The sequence below is a fragment of the Ambystoma mexicanum genome, chromosome 2p, assembly GCF_040938575.1.
Source record: "Ambystoma mexicanum isolate Mex_15411 chromosome 2p, UKY_AmexF1_1, whole genome shotgun sequence".
NCBI classification, from domain to species: Eukaryota; Metazoa; Chordata; class Amphibia; order Caudata; family Ambystomatidae; genus Ambystoma; species Ambystoma mexicanum.
The window spans coordinates 1,444,276,320-1,444,298,401 of NC_090923.1; the positions used below are offsets into that span (position 1 = coordinate 1,444,276,320).

Consider the following 22,082-nt stretch of genomic DNA (forward strand, 5'->3'; position numbering starts at 1 on the left):
AATCCAAGCTCCAAATTATGAAAAAAATCAACAGAAATTTACATCGAAAAAAATATGTACAAAGGCAGCGGGCTAGTCCTCGTCACCAATGTCCCTCAATGTCTGGGCCAGGACATCATCAAACACTATGTCCTCTTCCCCCAGGCGGGCCTCCATTCTCTCCTTGAGGGCTTGCAGGGACACCAGCATGGACCTCTCAATCCCCTCCCACTCCCTGCAAGTATCCTTGAGGATGTCAGCCAGCCTCCTTGCCCGACGCAGTACCATCTCTGCCCTGGCCATGGTGACTCTTGCCTCCAGAGCCCGCAGCCTCTGTGCCCCGATTCGCTGCCTGTATCACACGATCCCGGAAGACATCCTCGTTCAGAGGTCCACATTTGCATCCTGCCTGACGCAGAATACCTGCCTCCTTGAGATGGGATGCCCTGAGTACAATAGCCTCCTACTCTGAGCCTGCTACTGCCATATCGCCCGGTGCCTGCTTTGTGTGGACACCCTCTGGCCTGATGGCACTAGCCAGTGGTGTCTGGCCTGTGCCCTGCTCCTGTGTGCCTGTTCTCCCTCCATTCCCATAGCTCCAGTCGTAGCCTGGATCGGCATGGTGACCACCTCAGCTGATCCACTGTCGACTCCCAACTCATGCAGGGATGTTGGCTCCACCAGGCGGGCCAACATGGGTGGGACTGGCTCACAGGGCGCCCTGGTGGTATCTGGGCCGGAAGGCGCCCAGAAATATGACTGGCACACAGAGGAGCAAGATGAGAAGGGGGTTGCATTAGTGGCCAGCCCACGCAGCACATGCAAGACCAGGAATGCTACTAGCCAGTTCAGAAGATACCAGACGTCATTGTGATGATGTGCAAGCACACGAGTGCAAGCCTGCACATCATCACGAATGATGCCGGTACGCTTCCCGATACCGACTAGTAGGGGTACCACTCTGTCCCGAATGGCAACATCCGCAGGCATTGGGGTGTTGGTCTGGGTGGAAACAACCGACACTTGTGGATGGGTCCGGCCGGGGCATGCTGGCAGGTGCATACTGCTGCAGACGCTGACCCAGAGACAGGATTTTGCACAGCTTCCTCCAAGGAGACCTGCACAGCCTCCTGCCCCTGGGTCAGGACTGCAGCAGTCACACCCACCTCACCACCCCGGCCGGGCCCCATGAACTGGGCTAATACGGCCCTCTCCTTCTCCTCCTCCCCCATCAACCCGGATGCATCCCGAGCGTCTTCCGCAGTGGATGGCCCCTGTGTCTGCTCACCTGGCCCCCCACTGCCGAGGAGTCCACGTCCACCTTTGCCCTCTTGGACCTCCCCTCAACAACTGTGGCTGATGGTTGAGATGCGGCACCAGCGTCCTCGCTCCCTGATAATGACATGTCCAGGGGGCGTGCCTGGGTCTTGCGTCTCTGCCCGGTGGAGAAATCCCTGCTGCTTTGCTCCACAGCACTTTCTCTGCCCCCTTTCCTTCCAATGCAACTGTGGATAAGGAGACATAGAACACAAACATCAGGGTACTGCACCGAAGTGCGCATGAAGATCACTGCTAAACGGTACAACCATCATCACCCTCTAGAACAGACGGGTACATGCAATTTACATACATACACATACATGTCTGTCCTTCACAACAATCACATCCTGGGACATGGCACTGTTACAACAGATAAATCGCGCATGCTACACACACATGCATCATGTGCACATACACATGACATGCACACACATCACCGGACAGTCCTCAAACAGTGCACTGAGCAATCACATCAAACTCCCCTCAACAGCTATCACGCAACATGACTAGGTCCCACATTGAAATGCACCTGTTACATCCATCCAGGAGTGATGGCCAGTCACATTTCAGACACACATGAACACCATGCATGCACATGAGGTTAACAATACCAACTCACCTGTCATGCTTCTCACACGGGCACATCTCATGTAACAAACCACTTGCAGGTAGAGAAATGCTGCAGTACAACAAACAATGCAAATGTCAGACCATTGAAATCACACATGGTTCACTGAACACATGTAGAGCACTGTCTGGGACATGCACACAGACATCCATACAAGAGGCATACCTGCTGTAAGCCCAAGGTGCACACTCACACCGTACATGCACATGCACTGTGGAGCCCATGAACACATGGACACTTACCTGACGACTCCAGGCGTTGCTGCAAATCGCTGATCTGGGTGTGCAACGCCAGGTAGCACTTCTCCAGGACCTGCATGTCGGTGTTGTTCAACTGGCCCCTGGACCCCCCTGTTTGGCACCAGCCTGGATGAAGCGCAGGGCTTTGGTGTGGGTCCTGAATTTTAGGTCCTTCCAGCGCTTGTGCACTTGGTGGTAGTCACGGGATGCCACCCCCTCCATGATGATGGCATCCACGATCTGGCACCAGATCAGCTTCCGTCCTTACTTGCTGACTTGCGTTGGGGCGCTGAAGAGGGTATCATAATGCCCCAGGACACGCTCCACCAAGATGTCAACTTCCCTGGCTGTGAAGTTGACAGCCCTCTGCCTCGCTGCCATGGGGTTGCCACTCACCTCAGAAGATGTTGCTCCAGACATGGCAACCCCCGAGGCAGGTGTAGGTGGGCAAGGTGGTCCTGGAGCTGGACTTTGGAGCGGTGGTGATGGAATGATACGTTGGGAGTCTTCTGAATCAGCTGAGCTGGTGGCAGTGCCATGGACAGAAGCACTGGCAATGGCTGGACAGCAGGCACTCAAATTGCAGGGCAGGTGGACAGCAGGCACACACAGTGGGCAGGCAGCAGCAGATGGCCCGTAGGAGGAAACACAGGGCAGTAGGAGGCAGGTAAAAAGGCTTGTAGCCAGGAGCGTGGGTCTTCCGTGTCTCCCGCGTGGACAGCCGGAAACAGAGTGACAGTTTCTTCGCACGGGCGAAATAAGCACGAAATTAGAGAAAAAGGCCTCATTGTATAAGCTATGTGACACGTGCTGGGCATTCGCGTTCACAATCAGGATAAAGGAGTGCGTAGGAGAATATTAAAATGCATATCCGAATTGTAGCGGACGGACGTGTGGACTTTTTGGAGTGCCACGCAGTTTGTTCACTACTGTGACAGTGCAACCTTCTTATTTTGGTAGGGGATTTGCCAGCGCGCACACGCGCGTGTACTTTTATTTTTCCCTGAGGCTACCGGTGAGTTGCGTACACATTATTCATACTCTGGGTGCCCCTGTGTATCGCGTACCCCCATTCTTAACATCACAGTAGCTTTCCTGGGCTTTGCGTATGCATTTTTTGTGTTGCTGGGTGCCACAGCGTACCGCATAACCCTTTTTCTTTTCACGGGAGCTACCGAGGTGTCATGTACATGCATTTTTTATATTTGGGGTGCCTGTGCATAGCGCATCCCATTAATTATTTCACCAGTGGTAATATTGAGCCTTGCTGGACCATACTAGTACGTTTTATATCACATACCCTGCCCCCTGACTCCAATTGCCCAGGACAATTGCTTGGTGAGCCTCCCATTGTACAAATCCATCTGTACCATGAGTGGGAAGGCCACAAGAGGGAAAGGTGGCAGAGGTTGCCAGGGTCGGGGACGTGCAAGGAGAGCTGCACTCCACACCCAACAGGGTCAGGGAGCTGCAGGTGATGCTGCTGACCCCAGCACCCAGGGTCAGGGAGCTGCAGGGGCAGCTGCTGTCCCCAGGACTCAGGGTCAGGGATCTGCAGCAATAGCTGTATTCGTCCCAGTCCAGGTACACGGACACGCAGGGGCAGATGCTGTCTGTGCGTCCAAGGGGAAGGGACGTACGTTTAAAGGCCCTGGCACAAGCACCCAGGTGCGGCGACCTGCAGGGGCAACTACTGTCCCAGCATCAGTGGGTTATGTCATGGCCCAGGCCACTAGTGGTCCAGCATCTGATGCCCTGAGTGGTCCCAGCCACACAGGGTCTGCCCCACCTGGCAAGAAGCAAAAGCGTGCAGAACAGGGAAAGGCTCAATCCCAAAGCACGGCAAAGGACACCACCACGTCAAGGAAGAGGAGCTTCAATGATGAAGAACTCCAGATCCTCATGGACTACGTACGCAAACACCATAGTGACATGTGCACGCAGATGTGCACGCAGCCAGGGACCACACATACGCCTGCTCAGCGTATGGTCCACTGGCAGTGAGTCACAGATGGCATCAACGCCTTGGGGAATGAGAGGCGCACCGCTCATGAGGTCATGAAGCGGTGGAATGACTTCCACCGTCGAACCAAATCGAAGCTGGGTGCCAACCTTGCATCTGCTCTGGTAACTGGAGGTGGGTCACCACAGGAGCAGGAGCTCACACAACATGAAGAGGCCATGAGCAAGTTGATTCATGTGGATCAGCTTCAAGGCGTGGGAGGCCTGGCAGATTACGAGGAAACATCTGGTGAGTGATGAAGTGTGTGCATCCTCAATATGTGTATGTAGATACAATTAATGTGTATGATTGTGTAGCACTTCTGCACTCATTTGTAAGACTGCCATGGGTGAACCATGTCATGTTGTATTTACCCATGCTTAGTGTTCTTGAGAGTGCATGCAAACCATGTGCTGCTCATCGGTTGAACATGACTTTGGCACAATAGTCATCAACAACCGTCAGATACTAAAATACATTTCTGGGATGCCAACACAATGTGGAATCTGGGTATTTACATCAGTGATGTTAGTGCTTGTGTCTAAAGTATGTGCTACACATCATGCACTGCATTTGGTAGAAAGTCCATCCACACATGTCCATAGGTGATTTAATGCTACCCATACCTTCCATGAACACTGGCAGTGTGCAGGACATTGTGCCATGAGTGACATATTTTACTACACTGTGCAAATCCCAGGCGGAGCTATGGCACTGAACCCCTTGTAAAATATTGGTCTGCAGTCAGCCATGTTGACCTGCCACACTCAACACTCTCCCCGCCCCATGGGTGCATGGCCCTGTCCCTCTTGTGTGTCATTGTCCCCTCTTCCTTTCATCACAGCACATGTCATCACTCTCTCCACATCACACACCTGGGACACCACACTCTTGGCATTCCCACATTTTGTGCACTCCCTGTGCCAGTGGTGCACTAGCGTGAGATGTAATGGTAGTGGACTTGGCTGTGATTATGTGTGGACACGTCCTCATGTACCCTAATGCCATGTTGCATATCCACTTTTTAAGTCAGAATTAGCATATGTCAGTCTACTGGTTGCTGTGCCATGGGACAGGATTTGCGTACACAGATACATGTGTGTTGGCAATGTGTGCAGTGCTTACATGGTCAGGGATATGGGATGTAGTGGCAAGTCTGCATACGCCATGATCTGTTAGCTTTTTGTACATAGTGTGTGTATGCAAATAATGGCATGGTAACATGCATGGCAATGTGTTGCAGGACAGCATTGTTTGTGATACATATGTATGTAGGCGATGCAATTAACATGATTCTTCATGTCTTTATATGTCCAGATGCCCCACTAGATGGAGGGGAGGAGGTTGAGGAGGAACGTGAGCCTGAGCCTCCACAGAGCACCAGTGGAGGATGTGTTGTGGCATCCCATGAAAATCCACTGGTGCTACAGGCCATCCGGGTCATGACTCAGTATGAGTCTGGCTCAGATGAAACCAGTAGCTTTGGTGGTGAACCGGATGACAATTCCTGTATGCTGTCTGAGGTGAGTGCATCAAGTGTTGGAGCTGTTGTAGCCCATGCGTCTGCTGGGGGTCACATCCCCTCACAGGGCCAGTCAGTGTTGCCACTGCAGTCTGTGGTGGTTACGGCTGCAAGGCCACGCTCCACAGTATTTTCTGGTCCTGGGACAGATCACCATGGGAGGGATGCAGTCCCGCAGCCACTGACAGCGGCATCACATCAAGCGCCATGCTCCCTTGGGTCAGGCAGGCGTGGGGCCTGCACACGTAGTGGATACAGTGTGGGAGCAGTCCAAGTATAGTGTTGCACAACAACAGGGTGCTTCCTATGAGATGTTGGCTCAGGGCATGGATAGGGTGGCCAATTCCATGGCATTGCGGTCCACATGCCGCTCACACAGGCTACACATGGAGGCCAGCAATAGGAGCTGACAGGCCGAACTGAGGTCTCTGCAGGCATCCCTGCTTGCAGAGGGTCGGGCCCACAGTGAAGCCCTGAGGCAAGAGTTTCTGGCCCTCATAGCTTCAATTGAAGTTCTAGTGGCAGCCCGCAGTACACAGTACCAACATCAGATTCAACTGTTGAGTCATATCATCTCTGAGGAACTCTGTGCATCCCATGAGGTGTTGCATGCGGACCTCCGAGGCTGCATGTTACAGATGCATTCATCTGAGTCCCGCCTGGCCGCTGCCATGGAGGACCAGGCCAGGGCTCAACGTGGTCTACCTCTCTTACCACTACCATCTTCGGATTCTACACGGGAAGGTGGCCACAGCAGTGACAGCCCTCTTAATCCAAGATAGCTGTGCGGTCCAGGAACCCATGGAGGGAATTGTTTTTTTTTCAACATCCCCCACCTCCTGGGTGCCCCCTCCAACCCCCGGTCCAAGATGCACATTTTTCATTTTTTCCCCCACACCCCTGGCCCCTGGATGTTGGCATGTCATATTTTGTTTTGTCCTTTCCTGGTTGTGGTCTTTGTTAATTTGTGTATTGATTGCCCTTGAGGTGTGCCATTAACTCCTCATGGACTACAGTGTAGTCATCTGGCATGTTTGCGTGGGGGTGCACAGGATGGCATGTGCAGCTAAGTATAGGTTTGTTGTTCCGTAGCATGTGTGTGCTGTGTCTATGGTAATGCACAATGACTGTTTTAATATGTTCTCCCATGTCCTTCCAGTAATCCGTGATGTGGTGGTGACTGCTGTCCCGGGTGGGATACCCTGCACTATTCCAAGTCCACGCTCCTCATGCCCTCCACCAGACACTGTCCTTCCTTTGACGAATTAGGGAACACACTTACTGGTGAAGGTCATGTGGGATTTACAACATACAGTCACAGTAATTCGGTAAGCTTTTACACCGTCTTGCATGTCGTACATGCTTCATTGTTGGGCATCTTTGCTGCATTTGTTGTTTTATTATCTGTCCTTAGCATGCTCACATGGCGATATGCCAATTTGTTTATGACTCTTGTCACTGTGTGACCTACCTATGTGGATACCTCAATGGGTGCACTGACTGTGCAGCATGTCATTGTACATCTGGTAACCAGGCCATGGACTCCTTGCTCTTTCATTTCCTTGGTAATCACTCTCTGTGTTACTCTCTCTCTCCCTCACCTTCTCTTTGGTGTGGTACACTGTACTCCTGTACACATCTATGTCAATCACCATTCATCCTGTGTCAGCCTGTGTTGCTCCTGCAGTCTGTGCTCTATGTATAATTTCTTTCTGTGATCTATTATATTCATGTATCTGCATGTAGTTTTTGCTGTTACTCTGCATTGCATTCCATTTAGGTAAAGCATCTCCCGATGGTGTGCATCGTATGAGAGGCAGGTGAGTTCTACGGACAGGTGAGTGCATGGCATTTGCGGACACTTGGCATTTGCATACACTTTGGTGGTGTTTGCATGGGAGCATGGCACTGTGTGTATTCACTCTGGATTTACTTGTCTTTTGCTCAATCACTATTATTGGAGGGTGGCATTCATCAGCCAGGAGTGCAATGTTACACGTGCTGTGGTAGTCTCCAGACTACACTACTGCTACTGCCCATTGCACCAACTCCATGCTTCAAATCCACAGCCCGTGTAATTCATTCTGAACAAGAGCGCAAGTATTATGCTTGACGTCAAGACCGGGGACCACATCTGTCTGCCAATGATTGTCCTCAACTGGCCAGCCGTGGCAGACAGCATCAAGTCATAGGAAGTATGCATTGTGCACTGTGATTTGTGAGACCTACGTACTCCCTATCTGCTAATTTTGATACCTCAATGCTGTCCCTCCAGAGTCATCTCATCATGTTACTCAGACCTTCTTCAGGTGAGCCAGTTGTTCATGGAGTATTTTTTAAGGGGATCTTTATCGTCAGCAGGGGCCGACCTCTGGGATACCATCCTGCCGCTCTCTGTTTGGGGACTAATGTCCTTGTTTTCCATGTACAAGCCATGTGTTTCTTCTTTTACTCTTCCTTCTCTCTCTCTCTTCCCCGCTAACCAATCCCTCTGCTCTCTCACTCTCTCCATTCCTTTTGTACTTGCTACTTGATGACTGTCTGCTTGATGTACCTCAAGGTCTCACGCGCCTCTGTCAACCCCAGCTATGTGTGGGGCAGTTGCCTCCATGACCTTGACTAGTGTCATCATCACTGCACTTGGGGAATGACCCAAGGGAGTTGCATCTCTCTGCACTTACCCGAGCATCCACTGACTGATTGCACTTGAACCCCCCCTGAACTTCTTACCGCCCTCCAAATACCACACCCTCTAAACATCTGTGCACTTGCTCCTTCTGAATGCACCATGCAGGTACGGCGTCTGTCTGTTCTGCCCTGTCCTCGGTCCCTGCATGATGGCACATTGATGCACTTGTGAAAATATGATAAATCACTGTCCGACAGATTCACTGTTGCATGCACTGTTGATAGTGTAGTATAGTTTAGTATGTAATCACTGTTCCTGTCCAGAATATTATGGATGTCTATGAGCGGGTGTTATTTTTGTACTTGTTCCATACATCGTTGAGCGCATTGAGACACTCGTATTATGTATTGGCCATTTGTCGGTCTCCTTTGACATTACATACCATAGCACAGTCTGGTGATGATTTTAAATGACATATGGGATGGTTTATGTGACACAGAGGCAATTGGATGTCTAGTTTGGTATGGTGGTAGTGGCATAGTCCCTCTTCTATGTGTTTCTTTTGGAAACACAAAATAGTTTTAGTTCTAAGGGATGCACACAATGTTGCACTTCCAAGGACACATTCTCAGGGTGGTTTGGTGGGCACAGATGATTGGCCCTTTGTCATCATTGAATGGCAACTGGAATGTGTCAGGGCTGTGTGCACTCCACAGGGGTTGGATTTTAGGTGAAACATGTAGCCACAAGCTGGGTACTGGCAGCCTCGCCATGTGCCCTTTGAGCTGCCATGCGCAAGCGGCGTGCATGTGGTTGCAGGTGTGCAGGCACCACCATTTCCACCGGCACGCCACACTGTATTGTAACATTGTGCAGGACACATGCTGCCACAATGATCCTGCACACTAGTGGTGGTGCATATAGCAACTCACCACCAGAGTGGTTAAGGGAGCGGAAACATGACTTGAGCACTCCAAATGTGCGCCCCACTATGGCCCAAGTTGCAATATGGGCTGTGTTGTATCTTACCTGGGGTGGTGTGGCATGGTTCCGTATTGGCGTCATCATGTAGGTGCTCAGGGGGTAGGCACTGTTCCCTGTAGAGGCGAAAATGTTTTGTCATTGGTGTGTATTTGTCTGTGTATGACATGCATGCAACAGCATTTAGACTTACCAATGAGCCATGTGTTGCCATGCCTCCTAGCTTCCAGGGTCCGGTGTAGGGGTGACATTCTGAATATGAAACTATCATGGGTGGACTCTGGATAGTTTGCATATACAGAAGTAATGATACCCTTGTCATCACATACAACCTGCACGTTGATGGAATGCCAGTGCTTGTGATTGTGATATATGTGCTCTGTCGCCCTAGGTGGACGTAGAGCCACATGGGTGCAATCGATGGCACCAAGCCCTCTAGGGAAGTGCGCCACACCATAAAAATCCTGGACCATGGCCTGCCTTTTCTGCAGGTGTTCTGGGCATGTAGATGTGCCTGTGGACTGAGGGGCGTACAGTCATTATTGCCAACACCTGGTGTAGGCAGCGTGACTGTGTGGGCTGTGAAATGTCACCAACTATGGCAGTTGTCTGCTGAAATGACCCAGTGGGCAAAAATTGCAGTACATTGAGCACCTTTTACAAGGGGCTCAGTGCTTGTAGGGCACAGAGGGGTTGATGTAAGGTCATCTTCCCACTCTGTTACCAGGTCTAATATAATATGAGGTGGAAACCGATACCTGCCATAGACCTGGTCATCAGGCATCCCAAAAAGGCTGGTCCTCGGTAGAAAAATCCAGGCCCTGGCCATCCTCTTCCTCCTGTGGTGTCCCACGATCACTGCTGCGAGAAATGGTACATTCATCGTAGCTGTATATGCGCATTTGTTGATCACGCTGGCTTTTTATGCATTTGTTTTAGTGTGCTGTGACACTTACGCTAGCTATCGCGTGGTGTACGTGTTTCAGGATTTGAACGCCTTTTTCTGCGCCCTGTTCAATTCCATGAATATGGGTTTTTAGCGTACGTATGGACGTTGCAAGGATTTTACTGTGGGACTTCCCTGGCTACGCCCACAGTTTTACTTGTTCCCCATTCCACGGGTTCTGTCCCCCTTTTTATGTGACTGCGCAGAACCAAACGTCTCTTCGCTACGAGTCTCGCGCAAGGCGTCGGTGGTGTCGCAGTAACGTGTTGGACCAGCGCAGATTCCTCGCAAGTCCCTGGTAAACCCTGCGCATTGTGTTCCATGAATACACAAACTGGCGCTTGCGCGTGATTTCTATACACGAAATTGGGGGAAATATCCCATAGGCAGTAATGGAGAGGGACTGTGAACTAAACTAAAACAAATGGGTCCATACTGCTATAGATTCCATTAATAATTGGTTCAAATGACAAATTATTTATAGTGGGTGTACCGCAAGTGTATCACTCAAAAATAAGTTATAGGCTATGGCAGACTCTGAAAACACCCACTCTAGGTAGTCTCATATTTTGAAAGAACAGTAAAAATATTTATTTAACAGAAAAAGGAATATTTTATATACAAAATAAGGAGATAGTACAACGTAACAAACATATAAATACATAGTTTAGGTAATCTTTTTTTGAAGTTTTTGAACAAAGTGAACAAGAAAAAACTGGACAAAAGACTGCCAATGCAGAATAGTGACCTAAACTAAACCAACATTCCCATTTATGGCTTATGTATAGCCACTACGCAAATTATTTTCAAAGCATTGGCAAAATTAGAATTGTTCCAAGTTCTTATAGTTCGTTGACAGGTCTGCCTGTGATTTGGCACGCAAGTCCCCTATTTTCTGCTAAATTAATTTCATGAATTGAGCCCATGATGTCTCTCTTTACAAGATTAGGAGTCACCTTGAAACACCTGTGTATAGGAGCGTTATAAATACCATACCATATCATATCATATCATATCACAGTAGGTATCTCGGTCAGGGTGACCTCACAGCACTTCTACTTCCACTTCAACAACATCAACTTCTACTAGAGCTTTACCATGAGGATCTACTCCCTTTGCCTCATAGTATTCAGCTTCATTTGTGCTACTGGAGTCTTGCATCTACTGACAACCAAATACACCTCAGCATCAGTACTTTGTGACTTTAAACAGGTTATCTCAACATTCACTTTCAGGTACTTCAACACCTCAAATAGGCAAGGCACTCTTCCTCTGAACATCCATTTTCAAAGGAGCAGCCTGTTTGCCTCTTTTGTCTGTCTACAACCAACAATAACCTATTATTGCATTTAGAACGTGCTCATCTCTTCCCTCTACAGTCATTGGCAATGTGGGTTGTATCAACTTCAAAGAATATTTATAAGCAGGTTTCCCTTCCCCAATCTTGCTTTCATCCCTCTGCCACCAATTAGCCAAAATATTTACCCTGAAGCTTTGGTGCCACTCTCTTGGTTTCAGGTAATGCTTGCATACTAAAGACCTTTTTGGCTCACTGTGCTGTTTAAATGGTTCTCTGGCTTTGGGAAAGGCTGGTTCCAGTCTCAATAGGGGAATACCCTTGGCTTGAGCAATGCTTGGTCTGTCCAACTTCACCACACCCTTCCTGGCTGGAAGCATCTTCAGTCCAGCCACTCAATTGAGGAGCCCCTCTCGCTCCTGCGACACAGGGCTTCACGACAGGTGCTCACCATGGTCTCCAACAGGATTCTTGCTGCACAATCTCTGCAATTAAGCTCACATGGGAAAATGCAGCCTTCCTACACGTCTTCCACTGCGCAGCCTCTGCATAAGCGGCGTTTGGGGGAACAAGATCCTCACAGGACAAGCAGGTAAAATCTGCTGCGTCATAGTCCCGGCGTCCCTTTGGTTCTCCCACTTCTGCTTGGATTACCAACACTGTGTCTTCTTCCTTCTGCTTCTGCTACTACTGCATACACTCCAGCCACAGTTCCAGCTCCTTCCAACTGCCTTCACCTGAGGGGGCCTTTTAACCCTCTCAGCTTCTCTGAGGTGTGGGCTGTTAGGTGTAATTGCCTGACTACTACTAGAGCATGACTCTTCAGCCCTCTTCCTCGTCCCAATACTTAAAGGATTATGAGACTTGTAGTCCTCAACAACAAATTTAGAGTTTCTGACTCCTGCTGTCTGGCAATCAGCCATTAAAAGTGTGATATTACAGGGAAAGTTAAAAAAGGGGGTCTCCCAGACTTCCTGGCCTGTTTCCCCTCTGTCCCCTCATGTGATCCTCCCTCAGTACACCACCCAAGGGTCGGGATCAGGAAGCATCTGCCTTTCCCTTGTCACGGTTTATTACGTGGTCACACCCAGCTCAGGAGTTCCTTTCCCCACAATGAATGTGACGCACAATAAAGCATGTTTCATTTTTGCTTGGTTCACTGTGGTAAGGCCTCCAACCCATGTCGCACCCAACCCCAACAAGTACGCAGTGCCACAATGGACTAGGAACCAGGCCGGTGTGTATTCAAATTAGATATATTTATTAATTTATTTCAACCAAATATCACAAATAGATTAACATCAGCCACCAATGCTGTGGCAACACAAGAACAAAATGACTTCCGTAAAGGCACCAACACAGAGATATGCAGTCAAAACTGATTCCTTTTAAATCACCCACCAATACAGGAAAAGAACAATTTAAGACACACATTGATTTCTGATTTAAAACACAATGTTATGATACCCTTCCCCCCAGCAACCCTCACCCTCCAAACATCAATTAAACTTGAGTCCTCTGAAATGAAGGCAGTGGCAGAGAGTGGGAAAACAATGGGAATATCAGATTCAGGGTTTGAGTTACAGAAACAATATGGGAGACAGAAAAGCAATGGGACATTCGTTTTGCTACACCGAACAAGAACAGGCAGGGCTTTGTGATTTTGAACAGAGCACAGTGGGAAAATCAGTTTTGGGATATTCAGCACAGCTGCAATGTGAAAGAACGAAAAGCAATGGGAAATTTGTTTTGCCACACCCAAACAGAACAGGCAGGGCTTTGGGGTTTTGGTCAGAGCACAATGGGTATCCATGGGAAATTTTGTTTTGCACCTTGCATATACAAAGGCACTACTAGGCTTCCCACTTCTGATTTACAATGAAGGGGATCAATGGGGAATTTTGTTTTTACACTCTGCACACACACGTGGAAACAGGACTTTGGGATTCATTCTTTTGTCAAATCTTTATGACTATACCGACTCAAAACACACTGGGAAGAGTTTGTTAGTTTAGAATGCCAACAAAAACCACCCATGATTTCTATAGGGGAATTAATTAATTTCCTTTAATTAAATATGCTAGGAATCTGCACAGACAAACAAGATATTTTTCTATGAAGAAATAACTAAAACAATGCTTGAAAATATAGGGCCTAGACAATCTATGGTTTTGGGGTGGTCTAACTTACAGGAGAGGCCTGGAACTGGGCATCAGAGAGCATCAGGGGACTAATGGGACAGCAAGGGGTCAGTTAAGGAACTCCTCTGGCTCTTACAAGGGGTCCCAATCAGTTTCTATGTCTCCTGGTTCCTGTCTCCAATGCCAGATTTAGGCCTCTTTGCGGGGATGTTTCTCCAGATTTCAGCAGCAGGTCGCCTCTCGGAATTATTGGAAGAAGTCCAGTTCTAATGCAAACTAATCTACTTATAGGGCAAATGACATCCCAAACTTTTAATGATTCCCGCGAACAGGATTGGTTGATAATCACTACGCACCTCCCACCTGTGTGCTGATATGACATGGGGATGGGGGAGTGATTTGGGACAGCTGTGGGAGGAGAAAGCTTCATCATCCCACTTTGACAGATGGGCTTGGTCATGTTTGGAACTCCAAAATCTCTCAACATGTCAAGTACCCTAAATTTTCAAATCTCTACAATATATTTTTGAGAACTACATTTTGAGGTGAATCAGATAAGGCTAGTCTGAAATCGGCACACCCTTCCTATGCAGAGATACAGTTTTTCTTCATTTACTCAGGAGCCATATCAGTGAAAAATATGCCAGTTTATAACGTTCATGTTACTTATCTCCTTCATGCTCAAACCAACTTTCACATCTCTCGGAATCAAGGGAAGGAAGGACCAAATCACATTTTCATTAATAACTTTAGTTATGTTTATCACACCAAATCATTTCAGCATGGTTAAAAGGGGTGACTGTCACCTTTAATAAAGGTCTGGAATGACCATTGTGACATGTACGCTGCCCTTTGTATGCAATAAAATGTATTTCTTTCCATTAAACATACTGCAGTTCCACAGGCCTCTTTCACTCCTGCCCCCACCTTTTTTTAAGTTTCATTTCTCTTTAGGCATGTGAGGGCCAAGCCTGGCTCAGATTTATGTTAGCTCACCCCTTCAAGGCATACAAGGGCCTGATAACAGCTCCTAATGGACACTATATGGGAATTGTGACCTGGAGGTCACTCCTGCTGCCAGAACAGACATGGCTTTATCTGGTCTTCACAATGTTTTTGATCTAAAAAGTGTATTTCTTTCTTGTATTTTTAAGTAATGGCTCTGATTGATGATGACAAGAAGGACCATGTCTTCAGGGCAGCAGAGGAAAGGGCCTTGATGTTCGTTTCATGTTGGGAGAAATCACTGTTCATGTAGCCTGCAGCAAATAGCCTTTAAACTCACACATAATTTCAATTTTAAATAACATCTTACAAGGCTTTTACAATTTCAACATACATGAGCGTCACTTCTAAATTGTCCATGTTTATAAGGCTGATATATGAGAACACCATGTGCACACTTTGAAAGTCTGGTGAGCATTTCTCTGAGCATATTGTCAGTTTGGATGAGGGAAAAACGAAAATGACATTCTGTTATTTATTTTACATGCAATGCTCTGTTTCACTTTAGCTGTGTGGAGCACAATCTGGTATCCCATTAAAGATACTGTATTCACTGGTGTCTCCTTTTACATGAGTGCAGCTCTCAATGGATTGAGTGAACTGGAATTGCCACATGTTTTTCTTTTCCTTCCTGAAATGCATTGAGCACATCTTAGCACTTTCAGATTCAGGCCCACTTTCTTTCCTTTATGATTTAGGTTCAATAGGCCATCTGTCTGACATAAGTTTTGGTGAGCATTTGCAAATGCCTCTGGCCTCTTTATTTCTGGCATCCAGGGGCTATATTTCACCCCACATCCTGGCCACATGAGAAGGGTCCCAGGCCAGTTTTCTGGGTGGAGTCATTGCAGATTCATCACAACACCTACGAGTGGGAGAAGTAATTTTTGTATTTTTACACTAAAATATGTCTGAAAACTCACATCAAAATCAGGACATGTGCATTTACTGACTTTATACATGCCATACACTCACATGGCAGAGATATACACCAAACACTCATACGCCTTACACCACACACTCATTTGACACACAAACTAATGACAAACACACTTTTATGGCACACCTTCTTAAAAACACACACACACTTATGTCATAGGTACATAGTATATAGACACTTAAGACACTCACATGACACACTTACAAGACATGCACATTCTTACGACACACACACACTTCCGACACACACTCTTTCGACACAAGCACTTAACGGCATACACTCTTACAACACTCATTCTTACAAAACATGCACATATGACACACAGGGGATCATTACAAGTGAGCCAGTCCACAATAAAGGTGCAGGTAACAGCCGGTAATGGCTCACTCCTTGTTTGTTGGTAGGGGCTGTGAACTACTGGTAGGCCTGACCTGCTGGTCGTTCACTCCCGTACCAGAAGATAATTCACTGAAGCACTGGCACCGCTAACAACGGTTCTGGTGTTTCAGTGGTTCCCAGACTGTGATGGGAATGTGAACTTATCATTCCTCCACCGCCCGTAATACCCTGGTAATACCGGGCAGCGGAAACGGCAAACTCCTAATGAGGGCCACAGACTCTTGCGACACAGACACTTCAAACACTCTTCTGACATACACTCTTAAAACACATGGGGCCTCATTACGACCCTGGCGTTAACCATGGCCTATTAGCGCCATGGTTGACTCCGGTATTTTACCAACTCCGCCATGGTGAATGGCGGAATTACCGCCCCATTCCAAGGTTGGCGGGGCGGTAATTCCCCAATCACCATTGGCCCTTCCCCATTCCCATTTTTGCCCCCATAGGGCTCAATGGGAATGGGGAAGGCAGTAATTACGGTACCTCAAATTGCAGTACCGTAATTACCTTGAAAGTCCCTTTGCGGGTTCCTTCCTTAACGGCTGGTAAAACCAGCCGTCAAGGTCGGGACCCGCAAAGGGACCTCGTAATTAGGCGGTAAGGGTTTAACGGCGCTGACACCTTTTACGGCGCCGTTAACACCTTACTGCCTGGGTTGTAATGAGGCCCATGTTCTCATGACACACACACTTTGACATATACTTACAGCAATTGCTTTTACAACACACACTTACCAGTCATACACACTTACAACACACCCTGTTATGACACAAGCCCTTATGACACATTTGCTTATGACACACACACTTAACACATGCACTTATGACACACACTTACAGCACACATTTTGTAGACCTATATGAAACGTATTGGAGATGTAAATGATTTACATATATGAACTGTAAAGCGTGTATACACCAGACTCTTACATGCCAAACACTCATATGCCTTACACTATTAAGGCACACGCTCTTGCAACACACGCACTTCTGACACATATTTATTTCACCAATTTGCATATGTATTAAAGGACTAGAAGACATGGACTAAATTAATGGACATGTTCTACATTAACTCATCATGTACGTGTATGAAATGTACATTACATACATGTACACTAACATACCTATGAAAACTGACATCAAACTCAGGACTAACTTTGATGTTCATTTTCATATTATAGAACAGGTATACAAGATATAAATTGCGTAAATGTATGAAATATAAACTTGGCTTATATGCCATACGCTGATACTCTGATACACTCCTAGAGCTAACACCCACGCTACATACACCTATGTAACATACACTCATACGCTATAGACCGTACACCCCGCAAATAATTATGCTAAATAGAGAAAAACATTTTTATTCAACAGTTAATCTTAATCTCACAAAAAGATAGTCTACAAAGAGTGGTATTAGCATAATTAAGGTAAAACACTCGCTGTACATTACTACAAATTCAACCATAAACCTCATAAATATAAAGACTCACTCCATAACATTACAAATCCAACCTTAACACTCACTTCAAGTATTAGGCAGGTTACATCAATATCATAGTTGAAATGAGTGCTAAGGTCCGATTTGTAGTGGTATGGAGTGGGTGTACCCTAAAAACTTCAGAGTTTTATGGTTGAATTTGTAGTAGTTTACAGTGAGTGTTTGTACCCTAAAAATTAAATTTCCACTCTTTGTAGATTTTAACTTTTTTAAAGATTAACATTAGCTGTTGTTTTAAAAAAGTTTATATTTTTATTATAGATAGATAGATATAGTCTGGCACCCACCAAAATCCTATGTACAAGCTTAGAGAGGTTACCATCAAGGACAAAGATGTTATGGTATGTTAATAAGCTTCTTTTATTACTGCACCATGTCACGACTAGAGCACCTAGGCTTTTCCGTGAAGTGGGCTCCAGGAATATTCAGAGCTTTGTCTGTAAAAGGAAGAATGAGCAGTGGGGAGGATGAGAGGATGGGCGACTCGGAAATTGGTGCTATGAAACACAAGCATGGGCAATGGTAACAGTTTGGGCTTTTGTGTAGGCATGGGAAAGGCGCTTGCCAGGCACTGCTGTAGTGGTATTAACTGGCCATTGATGGCAGCAGGTGTAAAATGGTGAATCTAATAGCAGTGCCTGGCAAATGCATACTACTTATACACAAGCGAAAACAGTTGGTTTTGTCAGTGCTTGTTTTTAACGGGACTTAAGTGAAGGACACAAGTGGTGCTTATAAATCGAGTGGCTGAAGACCGACCTGCTTAAGGCATTTCTTTTACACCACTAGTAGGTTTATAGCTCCAATTAAGTCTTTAAGTCTCAGAAGACGCCTTTGACAAAGCACTGGCAGGCATTTGAGTGCAATGTTTGATGGTAAATATGATTAAAGCAAGCTCAAAGAATTCCCTGATGTGTTCAGGGCGGGGAGGGGCAGGAACTTGGTGGGAATGGCCATAGGTATTAGCGTGGCCATGGACAGTCAATGGGGGGCAAATAACCAAATAGCACCTGCAAGCTGTGCGTCCCTCCTCATATGCCATTTCCCCGTAACTATACTATAATGCAATAGTTTTGGCTTAAAGGTGGCCCAAGCGCCACCTAATTTCTAAACTAAAAAGGAAGGAAGGGTGTAGCAGGGGGAGAATCTTTTGTAAAAGCACGAGTGCAATCCAGGCTTGCTAGGTGGGCTATAATTCTAAAATATCTCTAAAATGCAGAAAGGGGAGTTTGTTTGAAGTATTGTGATGAATAGAATTGCGTTATTTGGTTTGTTAGGAGAAGGGTTGTTTGTCTAGATTTCTATCAGTGTACAGCGTGTCACCCCTGTATAGCGCCTGTCCACCTGAGGTGCAATTATTTACTTGATTCTGGTGATTGTATATCAAATTAAAGATGTATTAATGATTTGATTGCCCCTATGTCGACATGTGTTGTGACCATTTGGTCCTCGTCAAGATAGGGCTTCATATTTGTTCAAATTAGATAAGAATCAAAGTCCTCTCCAAAATTCTTTTTTCTGGGATAATGATCCCTGTCTCTCCTGATTGGGTCCTAGTTTTACTGAGGGGCAGCAATCCGCTGGTGTTCCGTATCTATTCCTGACTTCCATCAGTGCAATGTTAGGTAGTGGGGACTGTTGATGCAGGCTCCTTTGGCCGGGTTTTGTGTTGGAGGACTGTTAACTATGAATGGATTTGTTCTGAATCTTCTTTAACCTTTTTAGCTTGTTGCCATTTTCCAGGTTATGCTGTCCCCACATCACCCCCTGAGTCCGTGTGAGAAAGAGAAAGGCTAAAGACAGAGGTGGTTGTCTGTGGAACTCGTCTCACTGCCTGATCCCAAGACAGAGCCATGAGCGACCCAAAGGGCCCCCCCAAAGACCCCTCCGAAATCCATAACATACTGTCATCGGCCAGTCAAACCGTGAGTATTTTAGGAGCGTCTGCTGTTGCCAGTCTGGCTGTACTGCCCACCCATGTGCCTACTGCTCGATTCTCTTCTCTGTCTCTAATAGCAATATGTACTGCCAGTCTAACCTGTGTTATCTGTTTTGTCCTAGCTCTGACTTTTTGCCCATCAACCATTCAAAGTTTAGTTTGCAAGTCCTGCTTGTAACATTTGAAGACCAGCCACTCATTGATCTGAATTTGTAGCACACGCTAGAACAGAGGTCTGCAACCTTTGGCTCTCCAGATGTTTTGGACTACGACTCCCATGATTCCAAATCATTGACTATGCTGGCGACGGCTGATGGGAGATGTAGCCCAATACATTGGGAGAGCCAGTGGTTACAAACCCCCACACTAGATGCTGTATTAATAAATACACGATCCCCAGGACTGTCGTAGGATTCAGCAGTAGCACTATTTGATGTCTATTGCCACCAGATGCAGTCTTTTCTTCAGACGTCCTGGTGTGCTTTCAGGTTTAGTGTAAGGTGCAAGTCTCTGTACCGTCCCTCAGTATTTCAACATCAGCCATTCTATTTGCATTTAGTCTAGTCTAGAGAGCTCACATAAAATAAATCAATAAATTGCACGATGGTGACCCGTTAGGTTTGCACTTATGTGGAAAAGTCCCCTTTCCTCATTTGCTCTATCAAATGCAGAAAAGGTGTAAAAACAGGGGCAGTCGCATTTACACCTTTGTATTAAACTCAGTAGTTCAAAAAGTGTAAATGCAAGCTGCCATTTACGCAAGGACGAAAATATTTACGATAGATTCCAATGGAATCTGCCTGCTTTTAGCTGGTGCAATAAAACAGGTGGATTTCATATGAATCCACTGCATTTGTGCCAGCTTGAAACTCTCATACTGGTGTAAATGCAGTTTATTTTCGCTGAGAAGCATGGGGGAAGGCAGGTACAGCATTTCCGTGCCCTAGCTCCACCAGCAGGAATAGCGAAATGGCAGAGTGGTTTATGAGGCATATACAACAATGCAAAAACGCTGTACACATCATATACGGTTCTAGGGACGTAGAAAAATCCCCTCTAGAGTGCCTGTCAGTCTCTTATCAGCAGTCTATTACCATTTGATGCAGGTATTTTGTGGTTGTATATCGGCAATGCAGTGTACGCATAACAGTCCTATGTGATTGGTTGCCTCTATGCTCTTAAATGCTATCATATCCGTCTTTGAAAACCTTTAACATTCGAAATGCATTAGGTGTGCTAAGGTTGGGAAGAAATAAATAAAGACCCCTTTGTGATCCAGGACAGGAGGGTTTGGGGTTTAGTTCCCCAGACCTTGTCCCTCATTATGAGTTGGCCAGTCTGGAAATAAAGCGCTGCTAACAACGTATACTGGCACCTTTCCGGACGTCCAACTCCAAGTCTGCCGGTATATGCTGCATCATGCACGCCTCATTTTTCTTACTCTATGCAGCTCATTTTGCTCTGGGCGGTGTGGGAAATGGAAATGTAAAAGCAAGGCGTATTGCTTTTACATCTCTGTTTTCAGCTCATTTCTGTGCTGGCATAGGGTGGAGGAGGAGGCCGGAGCAGAATTTACATCTCGTCCATTCTTTCCTCTTCCATTTTGGGAACATTTAGTTTTACACCTGCATAAAATGTTCCTGCAGGTGTAAAACAGATGTATTATTATGGAATCCACATCGAATTAGCACCTGCTAATAAACAGGGGGATTACATGGGAATCGCTTATTAAACTGCCTGAAAAGCATCATTTGCAGGTAGCGTTTACTTTTTTTGCAAAATGGAGCGCCAAACTGGCAAGAAAAGGTGATTTTACCTTGTTGTTTTACTCTTCAGAACAGCAGCTAAGTGCAAACATTGCTGTTACCCTGCATTCATTTTGCTTTGCTGTATTTTGATAAGGTATCCCTGTCCTCGTGATTAGAGTTACCGAGTACAGGAACGGGGTCATTTCCTTTGATCCGGAAAGCAGCAACAATTGTCTGCAAGGATCCTGATTGTGGGGGGAACTAACAACCCATGCCCAAGCTGCAGCCGCTGCGATCACCCATCAGGCGTTCAGAGACTGGGCTCTGAGCTCTGAAGAGCTGTGCTCCAGGTTTTTGCATTACAGCACATCAAAGAAACAGGGTGGCACAGCAGTGAATCAAGTTTCCTTTTAACTCTTCACTTTGTTTCAGCAGCCTATTTAAAATGGGAAGCAATCAATATAAGATCGCAGAATATACAGCAGTGAGTTTTTTTTAAACTATGTACCCTGAAGGCATGCCCCGTTAGAGATGGGATGATGGGAGGGGTGCATAAAGCTGCATGTTGTGTGAAACAATGACTGCAAGCAAGTTCTTGCATCATGCATTTTCTTTCACCGTGTTTAAGTCTTGATAATACAGTTTTGAGTGCCAGAGGAGATTTTTGTAGGTTCATATTACATTGCATGCTGATACTTGTAGGCTTCCATTCAGGATGGCAAAAATAAACCTATAATCATTCGCTTTTCCCCCCTCAACATGTTACCATATCAATATATATATATTGTCTCTATAAAATGGTGATATTTTTGCTGTACATTTTTAATACTTTTTACAGTCATTTCACTTGCCTGCCTG

At 46.5% G+C, this 22,082-nt stretch overlaps 1 protein-coding gene across 7 annotated transcripts in view; it reads left to right on the plus strand.

The window, feature by feature from the left end:
* The window catches only part of SLC4A2 (solute carrier family 4 member 2), a 1,509,271-nt gene that overhangs the window by 400,585 nt on the left and 1,086,604 nt on the right, over positions 1 to 22,082 (plus strand). For all 7 annotated transcript variants that reach the window (XM_069645996.1, XM_069645995.1, XM_069646002.1 and 4 more), the window contains one exon: positions 19,281 to 19,462. In XM_069645996.1, the coding sequence (XP_069502097.1) occupies positions 19,391 to 19,462 (72 nt within the window). In that variant the 5' untranslated portion in view covers positions 19,281 to 19,390. The remainder of the gene's footprint in view (positions 1 to 19,280; positions 19,463 to 22,082) is intronic.